The 26,274-nt window shown below is 37.8% G+C and overlaps 2 protein-coding genes across 4 annotated transcripts in view; one reads left to right on the top strand and one right to left on the bottom strand.

The window, feature by feature from the left end:
* The window catches only part of LOC139121463 (PWWP domain-containing DNA repair factor 3A-like), a 32,243-nt gene extending 18,488 nt beyond the window's left edge, over positions 1-13,755 (top strand). For all 3 annotated transcript variants that reach the window (XM_070686359.1, XM_070686361.1, XM_070686360.1), the window contains exons 7-14: positions 652-712; positions 2,421-2,487; positions 2,911-2,958; positions 3,715-3,889; positions 4,427-4,493; positions 5,344-5,472; positions 5,741-5,848; positions 6,675-13,755. In XM_070686359.1, coding sequence (XP_070542460.1) covers positions 652-712; positions 2,421-2,487; positions 2,911-2,958; positions 3,715-3,889; positions 4,427-4,493; positions 5,344-5,472; positions 5,741-5,848; positions 6,675-6,863 — 844 coding nt within the window. In that variant the 3' untranslated portion in view covers positions 6,864-13,755. The remainder of the gene's footprint in view (positions 1-651; positions 713-2,420; positions 2,488-2,910; positions 2,959-3,714; positions 3,890-4,426; positions 4,494-5,343; positions 5,473-5,740; positions 5,849-6,674) is intronic.
* Positions 13,756-15,610: 1,855 nt separating this feature from the next.
* LOC139121443 (neuronal acetylcholine receptor subunit alpha-9-I-like) overlaps positions 15,611-26,274 on the bottom strand; it is a 75,150-nt gene continuing 64,486 nt past the window's right edge. Inside the window, exons 5-7 of the mRNA XM_070686310.1 lie at positions 23,118-23,227; positions 22,102-22,635; positions 15,611-21,683 (exon numbers count right to left, since the gene is read on the bottom strand). Of these exons, the coding sequence (XP_070542411.1) occupies positions 22,179-22,635; positions 23,118-23,227 (567 nt within the window). The 3' untranslated portion in view covers positions 15,611-21,683; positions 22,102-22,178. The remainder of the gene's footprint in view (positions 21,684-22,101; positions 22,636-23,117; positions 23,228-26,274) is intronic.

Genomic DNA, 26,274 nt, shown 5'->3' with positions numbered 1-26,274 from the left:
ATTTGATGCAATATTTCAGCCTTCCAATATTGTCAATTTTGAGTAGCATCTAATTCATATATGTCTTGTACTTTTGAAAGACATTTTTGGTAGCTCACCATGCTCAGTTTCAGACTCCACATTTGATTTTGCGAAAATCGCAATTTATCTCTAAAATCTTATTCTCCAGAACCACAACACTGATGGCAATGAAATTCCACTTTTGTCATTCTTAGTGAGAGCTCTTTCAAGTTTGTGAAAGGCAATTTGATCGGTCACGTGGTTTTGCCGCCATATTGTATTTTGCATAAAAGATACGATTACGATTGAAACAGACAGTAAATATGAGATGATGTTCAAAATTGTTCTTTACAAGGACTTGACTGTTTTCAAGCTGAAATTTTGCACATAATAAAATCACTGCACGAACTGGAAACCATGTTCATCGCTTGGGCCCCGCCAACGCTGCTTGCAGCTTTAATTTGCTTTTGTAATTCTTGTTTTTCTGGTTTAAATATTTCTTGAATGGACCAGTTCAAACCGAATGTGAGCACACTGTCCTTGACGGTATTTTTTTCTTTTCAGTATTACCCGTAAGTGTAACTGTAATGTAGATGCCTTACTTGAAGTGATTTTCCTGTAATAAAGTATGTTTCTGTTTATTTCATATAGTTTTGGTGTCAACATCAGGAATTTGAAACCCTATAACTGTTCTGAGCGAGACCATTTCATCGTAAGTGTTGTTTCTCAACGATATCAAAACATCTTCAGATATTTTAAAAGTGGCTTTGCATTTGTTGCCTTGTTGTGCCAAATATGGTATATTTTTCTCATCACTTAAATTGCTATAAGACTCTATCCAGCTGCCAACGCATGCTACTGTATGAACGTTTTATTTCACAATGACATGAAACACTCACAAAATGTATGTAGGCCCTGTATGGAATGTGGAATAGTATGTTGGTAAGGAGAGTGGCAAAATACATGATGAAATATGAAGAAATCATTACAACTAGACTGTTCCACTGTCACCATGGCACTATTTTTTTTATCATCCATGATGTCGTGACATGGAGAAGACGCAGTTCTGTAATTGTCATTTAGCAAACTTAAACAGGAACTTCCCCTATAAAAGCCATATTATCGTAAATCTATGCAAATGTAAAAAGCCATGCTACTGATCAGACGTGCCATGTTTGGTCCCAGAATTACATAATTTTGCCATGTTTCAGACATTCATTGTCATTGAATCTTGCATATGATGTCTTTGAATATATAGCGACTAAACTTGAGTAAAAAATAAATTGAAACCTTGTTCCTTTTTTGTCTGAGAACGCATGTTTCAAAATGTGTTCCCTGTGCGACCATGTGACCCCACTTTGCATATGTGTCAGGAAAGTTCCCATCATGAGTATTCAAATTTATTACACGGTCAAATCCACGGTATTAGAATTCAAAAACTCCCGCCCAGTGTATGCAATTGCTGAATCATCAGTAAGTCCCTATTGTGCGCGACAGTCCTGTAACTTCCCGTTTAGGGTAGTATGTGCCTTGATAGTGAAAGACAAACTTTTGCTCAAACTTTGCTCAATGAAATTTTCAACCATTCTCTTACCAAATCAACAATTAAAATCAGGGGTCACAGTGCAAATTTTGAAACTAGCAAAACAAATTACCCAACATTTTGCAATATTTGAAATTCAAAATGGCTGCCATTTCTGTGTTAACTCTATGAAGAAAAATTAAATTTTGGATTTTCAAAAAATAATATGGTGAAGCTTCTCTTTCTCAAAGAGCTTTAAAATTAGCCCCCACAAGTGGTAGATCAGAAAAGAATTGTAGAAATGTAAGAGTCCGACTATCTGTCCCTGAGGCATGTTCTATCGGTACCTTAATTCATACCAGTGCAGTCATTTGCATTGGTGCTTTTCAACGCCAGGAATGTACATTCAATTACTGATTTTATACTCTCATTGTACTGATTGGCGAAATCCAATTCTTGGCAATGAGAAGAGAGAAAGAAGTTGATGTCGTGGTGGAACAGTTTAACCCTTCCACCACCAAGGTTTTGTTCCAACCCTTTGTTATCAGCAGAGGTTATGGATCAGTTCACTGAGAATTAGGGGTGAGGAGGTTAAGGAAATGTAGTCTTTTAATGCTATCTAATTCCTTGTAACATTCCAGTTTAATACCTGTACATAATACTTCAATGTCAAACTCTAAGAGAAATGTGCAAAGTGAAAATTATTTAGCTTATACCAATTCATCTTTTATGACAGGCAGTCTCATATGAATGATCCTAGGCTTTGGAAAAAGATTTTTATATTAAAAATTGTGAGGTTAGCTTCCCAACAATGATTTCTCAAAGTATCAGCCATTCAGGCTCTTCTGTTGCCATTGATGTGATTATTAATCAGAGATTTGCATCCATTGAATTCTAGGACAGTGTCGACACTGAAAAATTCAAAGGATGTGTGCAGCAAGTGGATGACTATCTCAGGAAGAGAGGTGAGTAGAGTTGTGAGAGAGAGAGAGAGAGAGAGAGAGAGAGAGAGAGAGAGAGAGAGAGAGAGAGAGAGAGAGAGAGAGAGAGAAAGAGATGAAAGCAAAGATTAACCTAGGCCGGTACAATGCAGCATAGGAAGATCTTGAAACAATTGTAGGAGTTAAATCGTACAAACAAAGTCAAAGTAGAAAAGCATTCATTATGACTTATTTTGTATGATTACAATGAGCAACAAGAGTAAACGAAAAAAGAACATTTATTTTATGGATGTAAAAGTTCATCTCCAAAGAACAGGCGAAAGTGAGCTTTTGCACAATAGCTCTGAATTTGTTATGTCACCTGCTTCACAAACCATCAGTTTTCACAAACATATAGATGGGATCTGTTGAAGAGGTCAACATTACCACAATCCTGTTTTGTTCCAGGGCTTGGTACGGTGAATGTAAGCAGCCCTTTGGAGTTTTTCCAAGAAGGTAATTTTTTCTTGTCTTTTATCTTCCCACGAGACTATTTCCTGTTGTGAAATTTTTATATTGAAGAAAGTTTCGAAGTGTACTATATTATTATACAGCTACCATGGAGAACAATAGAATTTTGCCTACGCTAAAAAAGTCTTACGGAATGCCCAGGTGCCCCATCCCCTGCTGCAGTATCTGCATGTTCACTGTTGAACGGTTTCAAGGGACTCCTTGGACGAGTGCCAGAACATGTCTCGCGTATGCTCGGTACGTACATGTGGAATGCACACACTATTCAGAAGTTGCAGAAGCGCATCTGAGATAGCGTTCCACACTTGCGGAAGAAAAATTGTTGACATTGCACGAAAACGGTCATTACTCTGATAATTTGATGCCCCAGTCACGAATGTTAGATGTAATAATAATAAGGTTATAACAAAAAAATGCTGCAAAGGATGCACTCAAACATTGACGCCTCACATCGCCATCCACTTCGCATCGGGCAATACGTGGTGCCATTGTCCTCATGCATTCTTTACAGTATTTTTGTAATAACCTCATATTATTGCTTTTTAGTTTGTGGTGCAGAGAATTTCAGAACATCATGGCAGAATGTCACAAATACAAAAAGGCAATTTTTAGAAATCATTTCCTTGTATCTTTAACATTTATGAAGTTATGTATTAGTAATGAATTACTTTACAGCACTAAAGTGAAATTGTACAACCTGAAGTACAATTTCTCAGAATCAGGTTTTCTTTTTTACATCAGAGGACTCACAGAGTTTCCAAGTAGATGATGATGCATTCTTTGACCTGCCAGAGGAATCAGAAGATGACAATGAACCTGAGATGAAAGAGGAAAGTGTCAACACAAGAGATGGACCGAAGAAGGACAATGTGAAAACACCAATTGCCAAAAGAAAAAAAGTGTATGCAGAGAAACGGTGAGTTGACCTTTTTAACGAGGCAAATGACAGGTAGTCTTTTTGTAACTGGAATTTGTATAAAACAGGGACATACATGGACTGGAATGTTGCTTGCAAACTCCCTCCTTAGAATGGTGGACAGTCACATGGCTTCACAACAGTGACCTTGAATTTGTTTTCTGGTTTTTGAACTGACTTAGGTAGTGAATCTCAAAGAGTGCATCCTTCCAGACATGGAGAAAGTCAAGAATCTACTTTTAGTTTGTCACATTTATTCCACTGGGAAAAGTAGAATGGAATGATTAGGGTAGAATACATGTTGTGAAGCAATGATGTAGTAAAATCAGAGCAAATCAAAATACAAACAGTTAGAACCAGATAGAAAAGGACAAGAACTCCACACTGCCAATTCCCTACACTAAACACCACCCTAACCCTTTCACTATCATAGTTTTGCCCGAACCCATTGTTATCCATGGTGATGTGTGAACCTGTTTACTTGGAATTAGGGGTGAACATGTTAAAATATTATCTTGAAACGTTCTTGCTTTGCAGAGGAACAGCATGTCAGCGCAAGATGCAAAAATTCCTGGATTTCATAATGAAGAATGATAAAGCGAAGGTAATATTATACCATTACCAATTCATAATAGAGATTTTCAATTTAGGTAGTTCGCGCCTCGAAAGTGAAAGTCTTAAACTTTTACTCAAACTTTCCTGAAGGAATCTTTTAACCATTCTCTTTCAAAATCAAGAATAAAGATCGAGGGTCACCATGCAAATTTTGGTACTAGAGAAACAAATAACCTAAGATTTAACAATGTTTAAAAGTCAAAATGGCTGCCTTCCCTGTGTTAACTTTATGCAGAAAAAAAAATTTTTGAATTTCAAAAAACTAAGCCGGTAAAAAGTTTTCTTACACCAAGAGTTTTAAAATGAGCCCCACAAGTGGTATATCAGAAAAGAATTGTAAAAGTTTGAGAATCCAAATATCTGTCCCTGAGGCGCATTCGCAATTTTCCTAAAACTCTATGGATGAACAGGATTGAAAATGGATTTTGTAAGTGGTTCTTTCTGTCTTGAATATTACAAACACTAGTGTTTTGAAGAGAATTTTCACTGCCCTATAACCCTAATCCTGCTTAACAGTGTAACCTCCCTAGGTACCAAGTCAGTAAAGATCGACATTGAGCAAATCTATATGTATTTTCACCTACTTGGCTTTGTATGTCATTATACTGTAGGTATATCCATTAAAATCAATTTTATAGTATCAAGGGGCCTTTTAATACTTAAGTTTTTGTAAATGCAACATTTGGGACCTGTGATGCCTCAGTGCTTTTTAGCCAATTTGACCTGATGGTGACATATGAGCTCTGCAGTATAAGTGTTAAACATGTAGTTATTATTCAAAAATACATCAAACATGATATAATGATCTCACATGAAATTTCACTACTCCCGATCAAAAGGACCAACTGATAGCCATAGCGAATGGTACCCAGTACAGTGAAAGACATCACATCTACATGAATGGTCCGAATTCCAAGAAGATGCAACTCAAGTTCACAGGATTTGGTCCAATAGTGGATGAAAATCAGGTAATTTGTCTCTCTGTATCTTTTAATACACAGGAGCTGTAAATACGGAGTGTTAATAGTCATTGTTCTGTCAAAATGTCTCTTTAACAGGCCATCATTGACATGTATTGTCAAATACTAGCTTTTAATTATCCAAATAGTATGTACAAAATTCAAAGTAAGTAAGGCATAGTATGTGCAAATCCTTTTCAAATGTATTGAAATATTGAAATACTGCAAGATTTTGAATTTTCAGTATGAATTTGGATCTTTTATTGTCATTTCACAGCAAGAGGACTTGTATCACTACCTGCTAGAACTGTATGGAAAACACATTCTGGAGAAAACCGGAGGATTTAGTGGCATTTCTTATGTCACAGAAGTGTGGATTCCTGAGGTAAGGCCAAGAAACTTTTTATCTCAGGTGTGGATTCCTGAGGTAAGGCCAGGAAGCTGCATATCTCAGGTGTGGATTCCTGAGGTAAGGCCAGGAAGCTGCATATCTCAGGTGTGGATTCCTGAGTTAAGGCCAGGAAGCTGCATATCTCAGGTGTGGATTCCTGAGGTAAGACCAGGAAGCCGCATATCTCAGGTGTGCATTCCTGAGGTAAGGCCAGTAAGCTTCATATCTCAGGTGTGCATTCCTGAGGTAAGGCCAGGAAACTATATCTTAGGTGTGGACTCCTGAGGTAAGGCCAGGAAACTATATAGCTCAGGGCAGATTCCTGAGGTAAGGCCAGGAAACTCTATTTCTCACTATGGAGGCTGGACTTTGGAACAGGCTTAGTGTGAACAGAATGTAAACAAGTTCTTTTTCAGCCCATAAGGGCAGAACAACCTTGTTGGTTTCAATAGTGTTGTTGGAACTACGTATGAATACAGTGCTTGATAATGAGGGGTTAATTTATCATTTTATAATATTCCAACAGTACAGAATTTTGAGTTCAGTAAAGGCCGGCACAAGCCAGATTTTTGACATCTTATACCATTGCTTTTTACTGAAAAAGGTGTGTAATTTTCAACTTTTTCCAAAACAAAACTCTTCATGTACTGAAAGGTTATTCAAAGTTTAAATGTTTTATTTTTGAGGTACACGCTATCCTAATCGTGATCCAAAAATCGAAACTTAACCAGACTATGTTGTAGGTCTGTGTTTTTAGAACCTGTTTGTCTTGGGGGCATTCAGTGTAGCCTAACAAATTTCTGTATATTGTTGGTTACAGGCAATCCTTATAGCCATAGAAAATGTCAGAAAAGTCTCTCGAAAGGAAGCCGTCAAGATCTTCTATGAGGAAGGTGACTACCAGCAGTCTCACAATCGTTTGCAGCTGTTTGATTTCCCACAGCAAACAGAACAACAAGAAGAGGTTTTGGACCCTGTCAACAGATATGCCAATGACAGCATAGACTGAAGATGTTAGGTCACTGCTAATGTGTATCAAAAGTTTCTAGTCTGTAAGTTTTGGGAATGGTATTCATTTCACATGGAGATGTTAAGTCCATACAAAGTTTGTGTTTTGCCATGTGTCCAGTTTCATTGTCCTGGAAGTGAGTGAAAGCTTGGAATACGGAATGGGATTTAAGTAACTTGTCGATGGGAAAGGGTTGGCAGAGAGATAAAAGTGGTAATGTACCAAGCTTCATGGCTGTGCCTTATGTGAGTGTTAATTTGACAGAGCAGCCTCAATCAGCTGGGAACCATCGATGCGTTTACCATTACCCTGATAAGATATTTTATTGAGATTTCTGTGAATGTTAGAATGACCATTTGTCTCCATTCACCTTGATTGGTTTGTGCATCGATTGTAAACCATGATTATCAGATCCTTGCTGTAGGTGCATTGCTACGAAAATGAATTTTGCCAACAGGGGAGAAACCCAAAGTTTGCTCCAAAAAGAAAATATGGATCACCTTGCCAACGTATACATTGTTAACAAGTTCTTAAATTTGATTTGTGCAATGCAGTGCCAGTTGGGCAGTTTTTCTGTGTCCATGTTCAATGGTCATTAGCCATCCATTGCCACTTTCTCATAAGGACAAAATAGTGCACAACAGGTGCCACCTGTGTTGCGATTTGAGTAATTCTTTTGTTTTCAGTGAGGGTACATTGAGGACATACGACACTGTTTTCTATGGCAAGCGAGCAAGGTATCTGTAGTTGGTGTTAATAATACAACCTTATTGTTGTTACCCAACCTTGAGTTCTGTTCACAAGTGGCACCTGCTCTTGTGTACGATTGTACTTTAACACTGCTTTGGGATGAAAACTAAAATTACTGGACTGCATACAGTAACTACATGTATTCATCGGTCACAGTACTGCACTGGGAAAAAACCCAGCAACTTGGAATCTTGTTCTGTCATTTCAAATGAACCATATTGATACTTTGGATTCAAAATCTTTTTATGCTCTGCATAGTTTTGTTAAATTTTTTGCGTTAAAAAGGTAAAATATTCTCAAAAAATTCATCTTTCAAAGTTGAAAGTGGTTTCAAAATTAGCCGGTTTTTGACTTTATTAGCTACTATAGACTGTAGTCTATAGAAGCTATTGGGATGGGATCCGTCCGGCGTCCGTCGTCAGTCTGTATGTATGTATGTATGTATGTATGTATGTCCGTTTGTGAGGCGTCCGTCCACTCAAATATCTTGAGAACCGCAGTACTTACTGATTTGATATTTGTTGTGTAGATGAAAAATATGATTTTGAGAAACTGTTTTTTTTAATTTTTTGATATTGTTGAAAATAGGCAAATTAATGCCAAAAAGGTGTTTTTGGTAAAAAATCTTCTTCTTCATAACCACTGGTCAGACAGCTTTGTTATTTGGTATACAGGTCCCTAGGGATAACCCAACTTAGATTTGTTCAAATTGTGATGAAATATGCAAATGTGTATTTTTAAGGAATTTTTTTGTCATTTTTGGCCAAAGTTTGACTTACATTGTATGTAATTCTTGTACTGTATAAACCCTATCAATTCACCCAGAAAAAATAATTAATATGATTTTAAATAATTGAATTAATTAGGAAATTATCAAAGCCAAAATAATTTTAGTGTGGAATTATCAGAAAGTTCAACTTTTTTTGACAGTTCATAGTGAATTGAGGATTAAAACATGTAAAGGCAACTTTCCTGAATCCCAACTTTGATATATTCTGAACCACCATTTATGTTATCTAAAAGTAATTGCTCATAATAGTTTGTCATGATAGGGTGGTCAAATAAATAGAGATAGAGAAAGTTCTAATTTCCATTTATGGTTGACTTGGTAAGGATAAAATAAGATTACTTTTTGAGGAAAAAAATAGAGTGGTCAATTAAAAGAGTGGTCAAAGTGATAGGGTTTTTATGGTAAAGCTGGGCTGTAAGATTCCTCATGTGCTATTTATAGCAATTATGCAATCTGTGTAAACAGTGCAATGAAAGTGTAACATGATTCCTTATAATGCTTTTGATGACCTTGAACTTCTTAAGTTTCAAACATTTGTCTCTTCAGTGTGCTTTCTCTGAGTACGTACAGTCTCATTTTATTCAACAGAACTTACTTACAATGTTAATTTAAAAGTTAAAATGTGCTTGGTTAATAGGATGAAAATACTGATATTAAAAGATAACCAGCTCAAGATTCTTCATAAAAACCTTACAGATATGCTGTTTTTTTATGACGTAAATCTTGATTTAAGCAAGTCTTGTTTACTTTAATTAGAATGTAATGAACTCTCGTTTATTTGCTATTATAGACTAATATAGTCTGATGAAATATGCAAATCTGTATTTTTACGGAATTTTTTCCATTTTTGGTCAGGCCATCCTGAAATGAGCTATCAAAGATATCCACCTTCTTCATCAATACATGTGTCACAAAAGGTTATTCTCTACATAACACAGCAGAGCTCTGTCAACTGTTGAGTCGCTTGTTTTTCAAAACTGCTGGTCAGACAGCTTTACTATTTGGTTTACATGTCCCTAGGATGACCTTAGTGAGATAAGACCATACAGTCAGGAAATACTTAATTTTGTATCCATGTCTGTAGTAGCTTCAGGGACTTTGGCCCTATGTTTTCTGATGCCTGATTGAGGTTGTAACAGTGAACTTGTTTGATGATAAAAGCTCATATGATTTCTTTTAAGAATACTTTCAGATACTTCATGACTTATGCAAGATTTTGTGAGCAATACAGTGGATATGACAGGGATTTTTTGTGTTAGAATTTAGAGTGTTCTCCCCATGATTTTATGGTAGAGTGGTGGCTAATTTGCATAACAGTGAATTCAACTGTTATGGTAATGAGTCTATTGTTTACCAAAAATCAAAGAGTTGTGGCCACCACTCTATAATTGCTCATGGGAGAACACTGATTTAAATTTTTGACATGGATTTGGCTGAGAAACGTTGACAACAAAATATGTGCGAGTTAAATTTGCTAATGACACGGAAGCTTGCATTTCACCTGAATGGAAATCAATACTGTATATACAAAAATAATTACTTTGTGAAGGTAGTGTCAATGAGAATTGTTAGGCAGTTATTATGATACTGTACCTCTATGATTATCAGTGTCGTATCCACAGAAGCTCTGTATACATTTTTAGCTCATATTTGGTTTTATATATAAATACCAAAAAGAGCTTATATGATGAGTCTAAGTGGCGTCTGTGTCTGTATATTTGTGGGTATGTGCGGATGTATGTCCGTCACACACAAAGGCTCCCATACCGCCAAAGCTACCGTCTCAGTATTTGGTGTACAGGTAGATGTAGGGGTTGAGATGTGAATTTGTTCAAATGAACACATCAGTGTCAAAAATGTGCAAATGAGGTAAGAAAAAGCGAAATTCTGAAACAGGCTTGAAACAATCTTACTCCACTGACTTGAGTCATTTCCTGTCATTGTTTATGAACTGTTACATATTAACAGACCTGCTCAAACCATAGACAGTAGAGGGGAGGAAGACCGTCAGTAGAGGGGAGGAAGACCGTCTATGGTCAAACTAGGGGGGGCTAGCTGCCTTTCTGCTATGCATGTTGCTAAAGTTGACCTCCAGTACCTAAAGTTTCAGACCTTAATTACTTTTGTCATTCTTGTTTTTCTGGTTTAAATATTTCTTGTTGTTTTTCTGGTTGTACTGTGCAGAAATCATTGTCATAACATCAACGTAGAATTTTCCTGCACTGAACAGATAGAAACAACATTTATTGTTGATCTTTGGTACCCATACTGGTATTTACCAATTCTGATCAAATTTGAGCGACACGGTATAATTGCGGTATTTTTCACAATTTTCAGTACGACAATTCCATATGCCCAATAGTTAGCCAAGCCCTGTAAACATCCAGTGAAACCTAATTACATTGGTCAATATGTGAAGTCGTGCTACATTTGGTGGAAAAGTGAGGGAAATGTTTTGTGTAAATAGAAGAACACTTCTGTATATTTCAGCATATGTTTGATCTCGATGATAAGAGCTCCAGGAATATTATCCTGGAATGTATCAACAAAATTTCAAAGGTGTTCTTTGGTTCAAAGTTCTTGAATGTGTTATTATTGTCCATTTGATGTAAATTTTTGAATGGGAAAGTTTATAGACAATCAGCTTTTTCCCTACAGGGGAATTTTAACATCGACAATTGTTGCTAGGTAGTGTGAAATATCAGAAAGCAGAGCTCTGAAAAATCTTCAAGCTTGTAACACTCTTGGGATCGAGTGTTATTTTTTTAGGTTTTAAACTTTACCTTTCACACTTTTTAATACTGGGAATACATGCAATCGAATTGCCCCATGTACGGTAATTTATTGGAAATTCTGTGTTCAGTTATACTGTAAATGCGGAAATTTCCCTTCAGTTTATGCAAGCAGTAACCTTCAATTATTCACAGACAACCTTCAAAGTGCAGACATCTGTAGATATGACAGTTGTAGCTCATATGTTTTCTGTAGTTGTTAAGTGTTTTCACCATATGCATAGGTGTTTACTCACGTATATACACATATACTCAGGTGCCTAAAGTAAAGCAAACCCTAATGTTTCACTTTATAATAATTTATTCTGAGAATAATGAAAACTTGCTCTTCAAAATGTTGCCACAATTTTTATTAAAAGAGAGGGGATCATCCCTTCTGCAGCTTGTTGATAAAAATTGCCTCTTCCCAGAATGTAGCTATAAATGTTGAGCAAATTCATCATCTGATGCATGTTCGTAGTTCACCAGTTTTGCAGCTTTCCAATCACTGCAAGACTGTGCCAAATATCTTAAGTTGCATCCCTTCATTTATATAAAGTCGCTTCAGACAAGGTCACCATTTTTGGTACGATCACCATTTTTAAAATTTTGGATATGCACATGGGATGTAGGGATATTTCTCCATATCTTAAGATTCATTGTCCATGGTTGCATATGCAGAGCCACAGACTGAACAACCCCCTCCCTTAAACATTTTGATAATCAAATATGACACAAGACTAGTAGCCAGGCAAGATTTTTCACAAGAGTTCGTTATGACAAATTTTCACTTTTAAGTCAAGTTAGTTTGCGCTATTTGTTTGTTGCCTTTGATTTAGATTGGGAAGTTGCAATCATAATTTCTTCAACATAGTCATATAGAAAGAGGAAGGGCGGGCTTCTTAATTAGATGTTCATCATCAGCTATACTGAAAGATTTAATTGTATGTGGGTCTCTACCAACTTCAACTCCATCAATGACTGAAGCCACAGTGTATGTCACAGAGTTGAACTCAAAGAAATGATGTACCACCCACAGCTAACATAGCAGGTTTCTAAAACAGGGAAAATGGAGTTTAGCAAAATTTGAATAGTTTATCAAGTCCAGTTTACATAATAAGAAATGGATGTTATCATCCACTCTGCGGGGCATGTTAGTGTCACTGCTCTTACCCCCTATATACTGTCAATGGACTCAGCCGTACAATTTGATTGGTTCCAACATAATTCTGTCAGAGTACATATAATCAACACTGCATCTTCAGTTGCGGTTTGGTTTGGAGTTAGCAGACACACCCATACATGACTGAATCTTTCAGTGTATAATGAGCAGCCGCGGTAGTGTTGCTGATGTTTCCGTATGCAAACTCAACAGCGCCCTCTTGAGTTCCCAACCAACATTTAGTGCACCATTGATCAAAACCTTTTACTGCGTTCAATCTTTAGCTTAAAGATGTTTACTTAAAATCCTCAGTTTAGAGGAAACTTTCTTCCTGCCTGTAAGAGAGATAGTAATTTACATTGTTTCAGGCTGTGAGATTCCCGCGATATTAGCAAGCCGTGCACCCTTTCTAACTTTAAGAGAAACTAGTCCAGCAATTTGATGACACCATACATAATAATACACTTTTATTCTGAAAACCAGGCAGCTTTGTAAAAAGCATGTTTACAAGTCCCTCAGAAAAATAGCAATTTGGTACCGTCCTTGATGTCGCTACTTTTTATGACATGCCCCAACAATCTGATGTACCCCCTGATTCGTGCCTTATTTGTTGAATTGTCTTTTATAAGACAATGGTGTAACATTTTCTTGGATTGAACATGATTAGTTATATCATTATAGAAACCTTTCACTGGTACTATTCTTAGGCAGTAGAACATTAGTTCGTTTGATGCATTTTCACCAAAAAAATCAAACAGGCCACAGTCAAAACAACAGAGAATTTCTGTCAAGACTATAATTTCAGATTCCCAGCAATAATCAATGTATAAACAATCCCACAACCCCTTTGTGATTGTGATAAGGGGAACCATTTTGTATGTGCGCTCAACATATTTACTCAACGCTACATTTGTTTCTCCTGGTACAGAATCCATAGACTTGTTTACCAAATTTGCTCAAGGCAAAATTTGTTAACACGACAACTCTGCTCTGCACTCTGACTGTGGATCATTGTGTCTGAAATCAGTCAGCTGTACCAAAATCAAAACTGCAGTTTGCCACACTTATTATCAAGATAACTCTTTTTAAAGTCCTGATGCCCTTTGTAATTCATTTCAGTTGATGTTCAACAAAAAGAAAGGAACAGTTCACAAACTGGTGTGACGCCATCTGTGATCGTAGTACTAGTGATTTTACACAGCGTAGATTTGAAATGTGTACTTAAGGTTGTATGTTTATATTTGTGTGTTGTCAAAAGAGTTGGTACATTATATTTTATGCAAAGAAAATTGTGATATCGCACTGCTTTCAGACTCTGTTTCTAGTTTTGTACATTTTTCACCATTGCCTCGAGGAAAGCCTTTTTTGTAAGAATGCTCATTTTGCTAATAAAATTCGATCTTGGTTGCAAATTGCAAAGTGGTGACAGTGTTTTACATACAGTATTTGATGATTTATATTTCAACCCAGAAAGTGGTTTGATCCTCTTCTCATGTGCCTCTGTAGTGGAAAAACTTGTCCAAGTCAGACCTGATCGTATTTTTTAGTATTTTACCAGCTTAAACTTGATGGAAAAATTCTGTGTTCATTACTTTTCCAAATATAGAAAAATTCAAGTTGAAAACGTACGTGTATAATGTCATGATCGAATGAGTGCCCTCAACGAGTGCATGCTACAATTTGACGGTGTATTGCATGTGGTTTCATGAAGGTTGTTTGGACTGTACAGAGGTGAGATTGAAAAAAAATACAAACTAACAATCAATAATGACCATCAATACTCAAAGTGTCCGAAGGCACTGATTGGTGTCTTTACAAATTAAATGAAACTTGTTAGTCCCTGCTGGACAAAGTCTTGAATGGGGACTTATGGTGTGGATTCTGTTAGTCCGTCCGTCCGTCTGTATGTGGTAGTATGCATGTCTGTCCGGAGCCAAGTCTCAGACATGACTTTACCAATGTGTCTCAACTTTGTATAAGGACGAGAAACCCTGACATACATCCACACATCAATTTATTTCATCATCCAATCCAATATGGCCTCCAGAGGGCTATTTTGTGTGAAGAGGTACAATTTACATACACTTTGACTGGTTTCATTCAAAATTTGCCCAAAGACGATACACTGTCTTTTCTATTGCAACATGGTCATGAATGGCCAATTGATGGCCATCGTGTTTTATATTTTTGTTGGTCTGGAGCAAGTATTCTTACATGACTGAACCGATTTCAATAAAACTTGACAAACGGCATAGCACCATGAAATACAGATACACAGCAATTGTTTTATATGATATGATCCAATATGGCCATTTTGTTTCCATTTTTGTCAGGCTAGAGCCATAAGTAAGACCTGCTAGGGCCAATTTTATTTGAACTTTACAAAAAGACAAGGTACTATGACACACAGCTATGACTATACATGTCTAGGCTTACCAGTCACACAATCTAATTGGTGCGTTTTTTTAATTAAATTCAGTTGCATCTAATAAAATCACCTAGATTACAGGCGGAGACTGTGTTATTTACAATGACTCGTTGAAGATAGGATAAGTTCCAGGGTGCCTCCAGAGGGCGCCCTCTAGCTCTGGAACTTGGTTTTGCTAAAGTTCTTTGGATATTTCTTCGTTTGTCGGAATTTTAACTTCATTATAAGGGGTACCCAGCTCAGTAGCATCAACTTATTGAAAACTGATTTTCAAGTTGTTGAAAATGTGTCACTGTTAATTAAATTCTGTCCTGTAACTGTCAACAGCAACATCAAACAATAGATCAGGCAAAGGGATTGGCCATCGGGCAGAGGGGTTGGCAATCAGGTATCCTTGGGGGGGGGGCCTTTTTAAGGCTTTTGAAACGGAGATTTAATCTTAGCCCTTTCTGGAAGAACGTCAAGCCACTTTTGGCAATAAGAAATACCATATACCAAGAAAACACAACCAATATAATGGTGTAAGGTATGAAATAATCTGTCATACATCAATTTTGGTGGGAAAATGCGTAAGATTATTAGTACTGTACCTAGTTAAAAAAATTTGTGTCCAAAATTAATCCTTTTCATCAAGATGCACAAGTTTTTGATTGCGTAACATTGCAATCACCCATGATATTGAACTTTTTTTACTAATTTGGCAGAAATTCGCTAATGGTGAGGGTCGAGATGTCGGAGAGATTTAGAGTCCCAATTCAAAAACTTGAGCAGGTCCGATTTCTTTCCAAACACACCCACCGTTTTCTGTACATACCATTACAAATCAATTTTCGAAATCCAAATTCATCTTTTCCAAATGAAAATTTATTAAAAATACGAATTTCATGTCCTTTCTGAACGCATTACATCGGTGTGAAAATCGCAACAGCAGTTTAAACAGCTAAAGGCAAGTAAATGAATCAAAAGTTGTAAGTCTGTTACCAAGCTGAAATTGAAGTATGTGCCCGTACAGCTGTAGTCTACAGCGATCAAAAGTGAAGTGTGTGTGATATGTTAAGTTACAGAGATTCTTTGAATTAAATCTACTATCAAATCAATCATATTAAAAATCAAAGGGTTAACACAGCAATTCGGATATTCTGAGGAAATAAAAACAAAATGGGAAACCTGATCGCGCGTCTGGTAATTTTCTTCCTGCTAGTTTTAGGACACGTTCTTGTTGCCAAGTGCGGGCAAAACATATTACAGACAATAAATTCTTCGCAAGTAACAAGATTTTAGTTTTGACTTTTGCAACCGCATCGTTGAGCGCACACTCACTTTTGTAAACTGAAACCTGTGCTGAACTTTCAACGTGTAGCCATAAATGATGACGATGCAAAGATGTTTGGAGAGATCTTTGGCATAGACAATATTTACGCTGTTGATTATGCAAATTATTCTGGATTCAACCCTCTGATCAGTGATAAACGAATGGAAGAATTTTTTTTTAATATTTCAGCCGGTGCTTGAAAGACACATTTTCATGTGAAAAATAATTATGAACATTTCAAGAGATCAGTTAGCCAAGTCAAGTATATTCACTATTTAAAGCGAAAAATGCTACTTTGTATTAGGTTTGAGTTAAAGGTATACTGTCACCTGTTCCAATTTTGGCACATTTACCACGAAAAGAGAAAATTTAACCAATCACAGATTTTAAGCGAGTGGCCGCTTTTTAAAAACAGCGACCTCACATGGACATTTGAATACCAAGGAACGCCCCTTTGACCATATATGGGCATATTTAGATTACAGGTGACTGTATACCTTTAAAGGGTCAGTAGCTGTATTTTTTTATGATTTTCTACTCACTACTTGAACATATTCCATGACTCGCGTCTCGCATCTGCTGCAAGGTAAGCCATTGAGATGTATGGGTAGTTCGCTTTTTCTAAGAATATGATAAATACTTTTGTTTTTAATGTTAACTATACAGTTTCTTATTCTCATTCCAAAAGCATTTTGATGTACACAGCGTTCAGCTTGTCAACTCAGTCTGTACATGTGTAGACTACAATGTTATTGTTGACAAAAGGATTCTGGTCAGGACCAGAATTCAAATGTAAACAATATAACGGTGCATTTTACATGTATGATTGCTATATTGACAAGCTAACCAATGAATGAACAAGAACCTGCAGTTGAAAGAAGAAAAACAAGAGGAAACAAAATCATCAAACATTACAGCTACTGGCCATGTGAGGCCAACATGTAAATGACAACATACAAGAATACCGATGATAGAAGCAATATAAAACAGTACATAATGCCAGAAAAAAAATTAGTAAAAAGTGTGTGTGCGTTTAATACTGGTACAATCACTTCCATTGGTACAAAGTCTCTATGACAAATCAAGTACCGGTAAACAATGGACATGTGGTTCGGTAAAAGTTGCTTCTCAGACTTGGAATTTAAAAACACATGCAATAAGCGTAATTGGCAGAACAAAGTTGTCAGCCTTGTCGTATATTTCATACGGGAGGGGGAGTATACCTATACATACCTATTCGTCTACAAAGACATTGAGAATTGTCAAAAGCATGTGTGAAGCATCAAGTGCGCAGGGAAAGCGCATTTTAAAATGGGCGATCGCATTTTCAACGAAAAGAACTATCCTACATTTTATCCACAAGGCAAAGTCAGAAAGGTTCTTTTTCTCTCTTATGATGTCATTGCCTGGTATATGATCTTGAAGATTAGAGTAAGAACAACTTTAAACTAATCGAAAATTGAAGATGGAGTAATGCAAGCTTGACAATCATGATGACAAGCGATTTGGTAATTTACGGCCACGGTTACACTGTCATCCTGGAAATGACAAATGCCCGCTCTTAAACTTGCACCATATCCAATAATTTGAGCTAAACTAGTAGCAAAGAAATCGCATTGCGCATCATCCACGATGCCTTATTATTTGACACTTTTTCAAATCGCTCTTTTTCACAAAAGAGATAGTGACTCAGCCACATGTTAACATGTTAACTGCACATAAAACCAAAAACATTCTAATGGTTAACATGATTATTACAAACTATGACAAATATTGCAAAATCTAAAATTGTCAAAGGTTCGCGAACACAGAAAAAGACTTTGCTCCAAAAGTTGCGGTTCTGGCTCGGAGTAATGGTTGTAGTTTGCATCACAGACAAATAGAAAGACAGGCTGGCAACGGGTACTGTTCAAGGTGTGAGGTGGTTACGTGAGCCCTCCATGTATGCCTCGCCTCAGGTAGCTCTCGTCTCTCTTTTCCGAAGAGTGCCGACCATGCACCCTTCGGTAGTTTCCGGATTTTCGCCAATTTTTAAGCTAAAGTATGTTCGGCAAAGTTTGTGTTTTGTTGTCGTGTGGCGCTGAGCGGTATTGGCGTGCTGGCGAAAAAACGGGAAAGTTTTGAGCTGCGGAAAAGTGAGTTTTACCATTTTAAAAATTCCTCTCACAATTTTTATGAATATATAATGAGTGTGTTTGAACCAAATTTGAAAGTCTTCCATCGATACTGTCTGGTTTTACTCAATGTTTTACGGTCAGTCATATCGTCTTTTACAAGTTGGTCATGGAAGGACGTGTCAATGAAACTGCTGGCGTGTTATGTTTCGATTTGCGTGAAGCAGTGTTTCCGCCCTGAGAGCTAACAAAGTAAGTATGGTTGCTACGCGACTGGCAGCACGATGCCATCTCGTCGTACTTTTCGCATAATCTCGTGCAATTATCAACCACGAACAAAGTCTCCTAAAAATCTAACACCTGTAAAGCTCATTTTAATATGAAAAGGCCATAGTCTACCGAGACGAACATGGAACAAAAGGCATGCTGCGTTGCTAGTCTGTCTTTCTATTTGTCTGTGTTTGCATGCAGCGTCCGTAGCTTTGAATGTTTGGAAGTGCGCCCTCAAGGACACTCGCCACCTGGTTTCTCTATAAAAAGGAATTCCCATGGGCTTCGTTTCTGTTATAGCTGTCTCAAAATAGACGTCAACTCTTTTCTTTGCATTTTGAAGTGACGTCGTCATTCCTTCCCTATAATTACATATAGTGGCTTAATTAGATACAATGCGACTTTATGGTCTCGTGCCCCCCAAAATGAACCCAGAATATAAATGTATGCCGGGCCGTCAATTCCTTTTTTCGTCGCAATAATACTTTAATAAAATAATTTGTGTTTTCAAATTTTAATGCCATCGACACACTTTCCATAAGTAACGGAAGATCGACCGTCAGTAAAAACAGTCGGTAAAAACTGATATCATGTCTGTTTGGAAAACTGCATTTTTTGCTGTTATGGAAGATTCGGGTCTCTTGAAACTGTGAAATTTTGACTAAACTGACTTGTACAACCACGGCATCTCAAACTCAGTTGGTAGAAGACTTTAGTATCTCTAGGCGCAAACTATTTAAGCAGATTTTATTCCCGTACAATATATACAATCTAAATACCGGGGAAGAAAGTTTACATTCAATATCGCACACTACCAAATGATATACTGGGCTAACGTTTCTTTGGTTTCCCTGGTCGAAAAGGGGGACTTATATTTCGTTTTGATTCACCCAATCATTCTATTCTGCAGCCTACGCTACCTCTTATATATCAAAGCACCACTATAAAGGTCACGTCACTTTCCATGGGAGATAGCTATGCCTATTCCGTATTATATGATATATGACTCGGGTTGATAACTTTTCGTAAGATGGCCTCTTAATTACTTATTACCCTATTCAGGCCTTGATCTAGGAACAACTATAGATAGAAGGGGGAGACATTTGTTTTTACACAGAGACAGCAATTTAGCTACTTTCTATCCAGAAGCCCTATCGTGGCATTAACTCAAATTACCCCTCTCTCTCCCCCCCTCCCCCCCCGGCCATGATGGTTTTGCAGAGATTGGCGACATTAAAACTGCAACTACAAGAACAGTACACGGTGATTACATTGTGTTGGTATTGCTAGTGGAGTTCTTTATAAACTCTTTGGGTTTCTTTGGGTTCATTACTTCATGTTGTTTTGCTTGTACACTGTTGATTCAGTATCACGTGCGCAAACTTGAAGACGTTGTGATAAACATGGCGAAGCAAGTCAGATGAATGTGAATAACATTCCAGTTACTCATTCAAAATTTGTTTTCTCATTTCAAAGGCTGCGATTTTATTTATCCTAGTGCCTTGATCCGTTAAGTGTGAATAAGTTGGGTTACTGTTTCGGAAAAGACAAAATTTCGACGGATTTATTTTAAGAAAGCTATTACCGCATTGGCCAGATTGTTGACCATCGTTGCTATCATTAGCATTGAGGGGGTTCACGTGTACTTGCGTTTTACTGGTATGCTTCTTTTCAAGCGGTATTAATTCAAAAATGATCCATGGAGGGTAATTTTGAAGTATGGGAGACGTAGGACGGGGCTACACCCGACTCATTATCAGTATTCCACGTTCAGTCCCGGTAGGTTAAAACCCAGGTACCTTTCGTTTGACACCAGACAGGGAAACACTGAGATTAAATACCCGACTGCATGTCGACGTCTTGTAACCGGCGTTAAACACAATTTATTGAAGACTGCTACAGTGCAGTGATTATAGGAACTTCCCTAAATCTGCAAATGGAACAAATTTACATTCGAGAGATCCAGTTCCTTCCCTATGCCGAGACTCGATCCCATTGGTCTACAGTAATGTTCCAGTGTGTACCAAGCTGGGGATCTTACATTCAAACCTTTCAATCTAAGAATAGACCATTGAAAGGTAACGTTTACGATTGTGACAGGTTCCAGGTAAGTCTCTTTTTGTAAACGCCGAGAGCCTTAAGTGCACAGGATGTCTGACGTCACTGATGCGAATACGTTTACTACTACATCCATACCCATTTTTCTTCATTGCATGCCATCTTGTGGGCGCAATTCGTTGATTTTACTGACAAGTGACATTTCCTTGTCCAATCATGCGTCGTATTTACACTACATGGGGACAAATTACTGTATTGATTAAGTGTGTTCTTCGTGAAATTTGATAGATTGATGCACAGTTCATATGCCTATAAGATTAATGTTCGTGAGGACTGGCTCGTCACGTGTCGTAAGATTTCTTTTGTTTTCCATAGATGAAAAGTTAGGTTCATCCAAAGCTCTAAATTCTGGCAATATCTAATAGTTCTTGAGTTGATATTTTTGAATTTTCTAAACTATCGATCAGCCGAGGACCGTTAAAGCTCGATTACCCAGAATTCAGCGTGTTGATCAAGGATAATCATGGGGTATTCACCAGTCGAAACACAACGAAAATTTGACACTTAAAACGTCTTTGTCCCATTCCTTTCAACCCTCCAGGGAATCAGTCTTCATGCACGTGTCTATGACTGGCGCTAACTGCAAGCGAGCACAGGAATCCGATTATTAGAAAAACCAAAAGACTGACATAGATCATAAAGAAAGTTCGGTCGAAGATACGCGCCACTTCCCGCCACTCGCGCAGACGTTTCTCCTGTACTTCGAGATCGTGATGGTCGTCGACGCTGTCCGAGTGCGAGAACAGGTGGCTAGAGATGTTGTTCGCTTTGTTCACGCGGGTCTCCATGTCGTTGGTTTTGCCGGTCAAGTGACGTTCCTGTTCCGACATGTTGTTGTGTGGCTCCAGCGGTATCTCCTCCACCGTGAAGGTGGCCACGGCGTTCCTGCCGGAAGAATTTCTCCGTCTCTTTCCATAAATGCAGGAGTAGGCCCCCTTGACGCGGGGCTGGGTGCACGTGACTCTGGACAGGAACAGGAAAGCGAACCTCCTCAGCCAGTTTGGAACCGGTTCACAAAGGGGGCCTTTGAAATGCATGCTTAGCGACAGTGCCGTGCAGACAGCAGAAAGTACAACCAGTCCGATTGATATGAAGAAATATCTCTCTGGATAAAGAAAAGAGAGAAAGGGAAAACTTGTTATTGCACCTACCACACCAAATGTAGTTTCACACAAATGTTGATTTTCTTGCTAATTTAAAAGTGTTTAAAGTATTTTGCTTTTCTCGTAAGAACGACGACTTTTGAAATCATCATCATCATCATCATCATCATCATCATTATCATCATCATTATCATCATCATGAATATCGTCGAGTTACATGTAGCATTATATGTTCCATTTTTGTCGCTACTACTTGACAAATAAATTACACGGTAAATGTACTAATCTTCAAAAATCTACAAAGGGGATACACTGGAGACAGAACACGTTAAATGGTACATAGCAACCTTATACAAAGGGGATATACTGGGAACTACACGGGTCAACAAACATGCAGTAAGATCCTTAGGCAATACTCACGTAGATGAGGTATATATTCCGAATTTGGCGGCATGAAATCTCCCACGATTGTCAAGAAGACAAACTGTGACAGTATACTAGTGACAGCACAGCGTAATCCTCTCCCCGGAATCAGAGGGCAAGTAGAAACCAACCGCCACCAATAGGCAGGCCAGAAATGATGGGAATATGATGTTAAAGACATAGAAGAGAGACCTTCTTCTCAGGTGGATTACATACGTCACATCGGGGAAAGGATCCGGGCAGCAGACATACATAGCAACGTTCCTTCTGATGGGCATTCCCACTAGTTCCCATTCACCGTTTGGGATGAAGCGATCCGTGTTACTGGCGTTGTCCCTCTCCATGTCGATATACTTGATGTCGTAACTCCACGAGGCGAACTTCAACTTGCACTCCTGTTCGTCGAAGGGGAAGAAGGTGGCGTCGATGGCGCAGGTGGCCCGTATGACGAACGGCTGGAGAGACGTCACCAGACCGTTATATTCGACGATGGCATCCGTATCGTAGTGTCTGACGAATTCCTCAGTGACGCTAAATTGTCAACGGAAAAGAAGGTAAACTTTAGCCAACTGCACGAGGAAATATCGTTGTATAATTTGACAATTGTCCTGTCCGCGTTAGAGCATACAAACAGGACTCTGTTTACATCACCATGTATGCATCATGGTCTAAAGTATTCACGAAAGATCATAAAACAACAACAACAACAACAACAACAACAACAACAACAATCATAATCAGTGCCATTTTCACGATCACCATCATGATCATCATGACCTTTATAATCATCTCATGATTGTTTGTGACGTCATGGCAAGCATTTGCGGCCTCATCACCTCAGAGCATCATAAATATATAGATACGGTTCTATCCTATCTTACATCACCGCCACATTGAAGTGGTTTATTGTCCGGTATCGCATAACTACCCTTGAACGCATAGTTAAGTTCCCTATGCAATAACCTCATCATCAACCATATATGACACCTAGTCTGTAGCTTCACTGCCCTTACCTCCCGAATAAAGTAATGTCCGGTTGCCAAATCTCGCTGATCGGGATTTGAATCTGCATCATCCCACCGTAGTAACTAGGGTCCCAAGATAAGTATTCGTCAATCCATTTCTGCTTAATAAAGATGAATGGATGAATAAATTGATAAAAGTATCAAATACAGCATCATATATATATATATATATATATATATATATATATATATATATATATATATATATATATGTATGTATGTATATTCGTTTATAAGGTATTACAAACGTACCAATCTGCTGGTTCACTGGTTCAAATAGTTTATTATATCTGCATAACGTTTCGTCCTAAAAGTAGGACTTCCTCAGGTGCTACAGAACAAAAAGTTTGAATTTGAACCAGCAGATTGGTACGTGTGTAATACCTTATAAACGAATATATCATAACCACGCCACCGACAACACTGGGGACAACCTGAAAAACCACAGTCGAACATATATATATATATATATATATATATATATATATAATATATATATATATATATATATATATATATATATATATATATATATATATATATATATATATATATATATATATATATATATATATATATATATATATATATAAGCGTACAGATTTTATCTGAAAAATGAAAAGTGCTCAATGCAAAGAGCAGAGCTTCATAAACATAAAATTACTTGAAGTAGAAAGTAATAGTATCTGTAACTTAGGTTTCATGCATCTGCTGCAATCATGTGACAGACACCCCTAATTTAATTATCCACAGCCTCTCACGACCATTTTGTCATTGAGCGCCCTCTGTCATCCACTTGCGGTTCCAAGTCTTTGCGCCAATGTCTTCTTGGAGGTGGTGGGAGTGTTGGATCAGTGCAGTGGCACAGAGCTCACGAAGGTCAGCTCAGAATGGTTGAGCACGGTTACCCGCTGGCCAAACTTAACAAGGGTTCCTTCATCTTTAGGGGAGAGGGGAGACTATCAAAATTATTTCAAACATTCTATCAAGAGCTATCGGATTCCAGATCACAGATTCTGCCAGTCGGATGTGTCAATTCCGTTTCAGTCCGACATGAAAGATGACATGGCTCAAATGACCAGATTCCTGCAGACCGCTGAGTCAGCGATGCTCTGCAGAAATGCTTTGACAAATAAGAACACATTAAACGTGAACATGTGGGGGGGGGGGGGGGTTTGTTCCACGGATACCGCTATGTTACTCAATAAGATACATGCCTCAGGAAAACACCGCAATGAAGATTACAGAGAGAATATCCGGACTGGGGTTATCTAAACAGTGAAAATAGTAAAACTCGTCAGGAATTTTGTAACCACGGTAAGGCCGTACGAGTGATCACCGCGAGGCACGCGACCAAAACCATCAATATTCTGCACAGGGGAGACCTGTGCAGCCAGGCGTTCCGTTCATCGGTAAAAATAGCCGTAATCTATCTGTCTGCACATTCTTTTGCTAGCCACTCAAAATATCACTGACAAATGCATGTTCTACTAATAGGTACCTGGAAGTGACTGAAATGCATGGCAAACCTGTTTGTACCAATCACCATTTGATGACATAATTTGTTTTCAATGCGTCTGAACCACTCTCTAAATTAATTATGACAGTCTCGCGCTATGAATGAAAATGAATTCATATTTTGGGCATTAACTGTCTCTTGAGATTTGAATTAATTATGTGTAATTTTCAAATCAAGGTATTGGGAATCTATTTACGGGATCTTCCATCAAAATCGCATGTTTACGTGATTAGATCGGTTGCTGATGTTGAGAAAACGTGAGAGCGCGGGTCGTTAAGTTTATGTTTATTTCATACGATAATTGTCCATAAAAATTGATCACAACAGCAACCGACATATACTATCTACATGTGAACAGTCACGAGTCTGATATATTCTCGCTCTAGAGCTCGGGATTGTAAGTTCCGTCGGAAATTGCGTTCAAAATGATGATAGACATTCCACAAACGTGTTTACAAAAGTCAAGAATCTGGTATACAAGATTAATATTAAAAAATGAAAATTACTATAACACATGAGCATGTTGCATGCGCAAATCCGAACTCTCAACGCGAGCCACACTTGCCTGTGCACTGCACATGCGCAATTTATTTAGTTACTTTTAATCGTGAAATTTTGTTCATTCATTTGAGGTGACGGTCACCATTTTATGTAAATCAAGTGGGAGCTAGTCAGGATATATGCACACATACGAAATTAACCACTACGCATTGCTTATTTTAACTAAATCTAAATGAACTTGGCAAGAATAGGGTGACTGACAGTGCATACGTGTACAAAAACTTTAAATCGGAATTTCACCAAAAAATCAAATCACGATACATTGTGGATTATATTGCGAATTATCATAAATTTCCCTTAACAAAAGTAAAATTTACGCGGGGTGTCACTTTTTCCGGGAGTGAAAATTAGGGAGGGTCACTATTTTTCCTTCAACACTTTTGAAAGGTCACCATTTTTTCGCGCAGCGTCATTTCTGCCTAGCCCCTTACCACTAGAGCTAGCTGTGCTATTCTTTTGTTTTTCTGACAGCGCAGCGTCACCGAGCGACTTTCCTCTAACGTGACAGGCAATATCCAAACACCAGATTCATTATCACTTCACCTCAGATTTCGTCACTTCGATGTCTTACACCGGCCTATATCAGCTAAGCCGCGGAGTAATGGAATCTACCAAACGTCCTATCAAAAGTCCCGTGGGTTGCAACATAAAACTAGAAACTCATCCTTTTGACAAAAGAAATGCTGTTTTTGTTCGCTCGTAAAAGCAGAGAAGCCTTATCACTCATTACATTCTATTAATTCTGCTGGTTTGTGTTGTCCCCGGGAGAGCATGCACACTAATAGATAGAATTTATGCTACCGACGTATTACGATCAAATATATGCGACTTTGCTTTCCTAATCTGCAATATATTAAAAAATTAATAGAAACTTTTTAAAAATGCATATCATCTTGTCGGCGTCAAATTAGCAACTTCACATCGCAGTGTTAGACTCGTTCATGTCTTTCCAGCAATCAACTCTGTAAACGCGTCAGCCCGACGTCAAGAAACCATGCTCGCAGCTATTTACGTTGAGTAATCATTGTATACGAAGGACCAGCCATCTTTAAAAAGTTATCCTCC

Source organism: Ptychodera flava, chromosome 21 (genome assembly GCF_041260155.1).
Source record: "Ptychodera flava strain L36383 chromosome 21, AS_Pfla_20210202, whole genome shotgun sequence".
Lineage (NCBI taxonomy): Eukaryota > Metazoa > Hemichordata > Enteropneusta > Ptychoderidae > Ptychodera > Ptychodera flava.
Note: the sequence above shows the minus strand (reverse complement) of the source record. Positions and strands in the feature narration are given on the sequence as shown.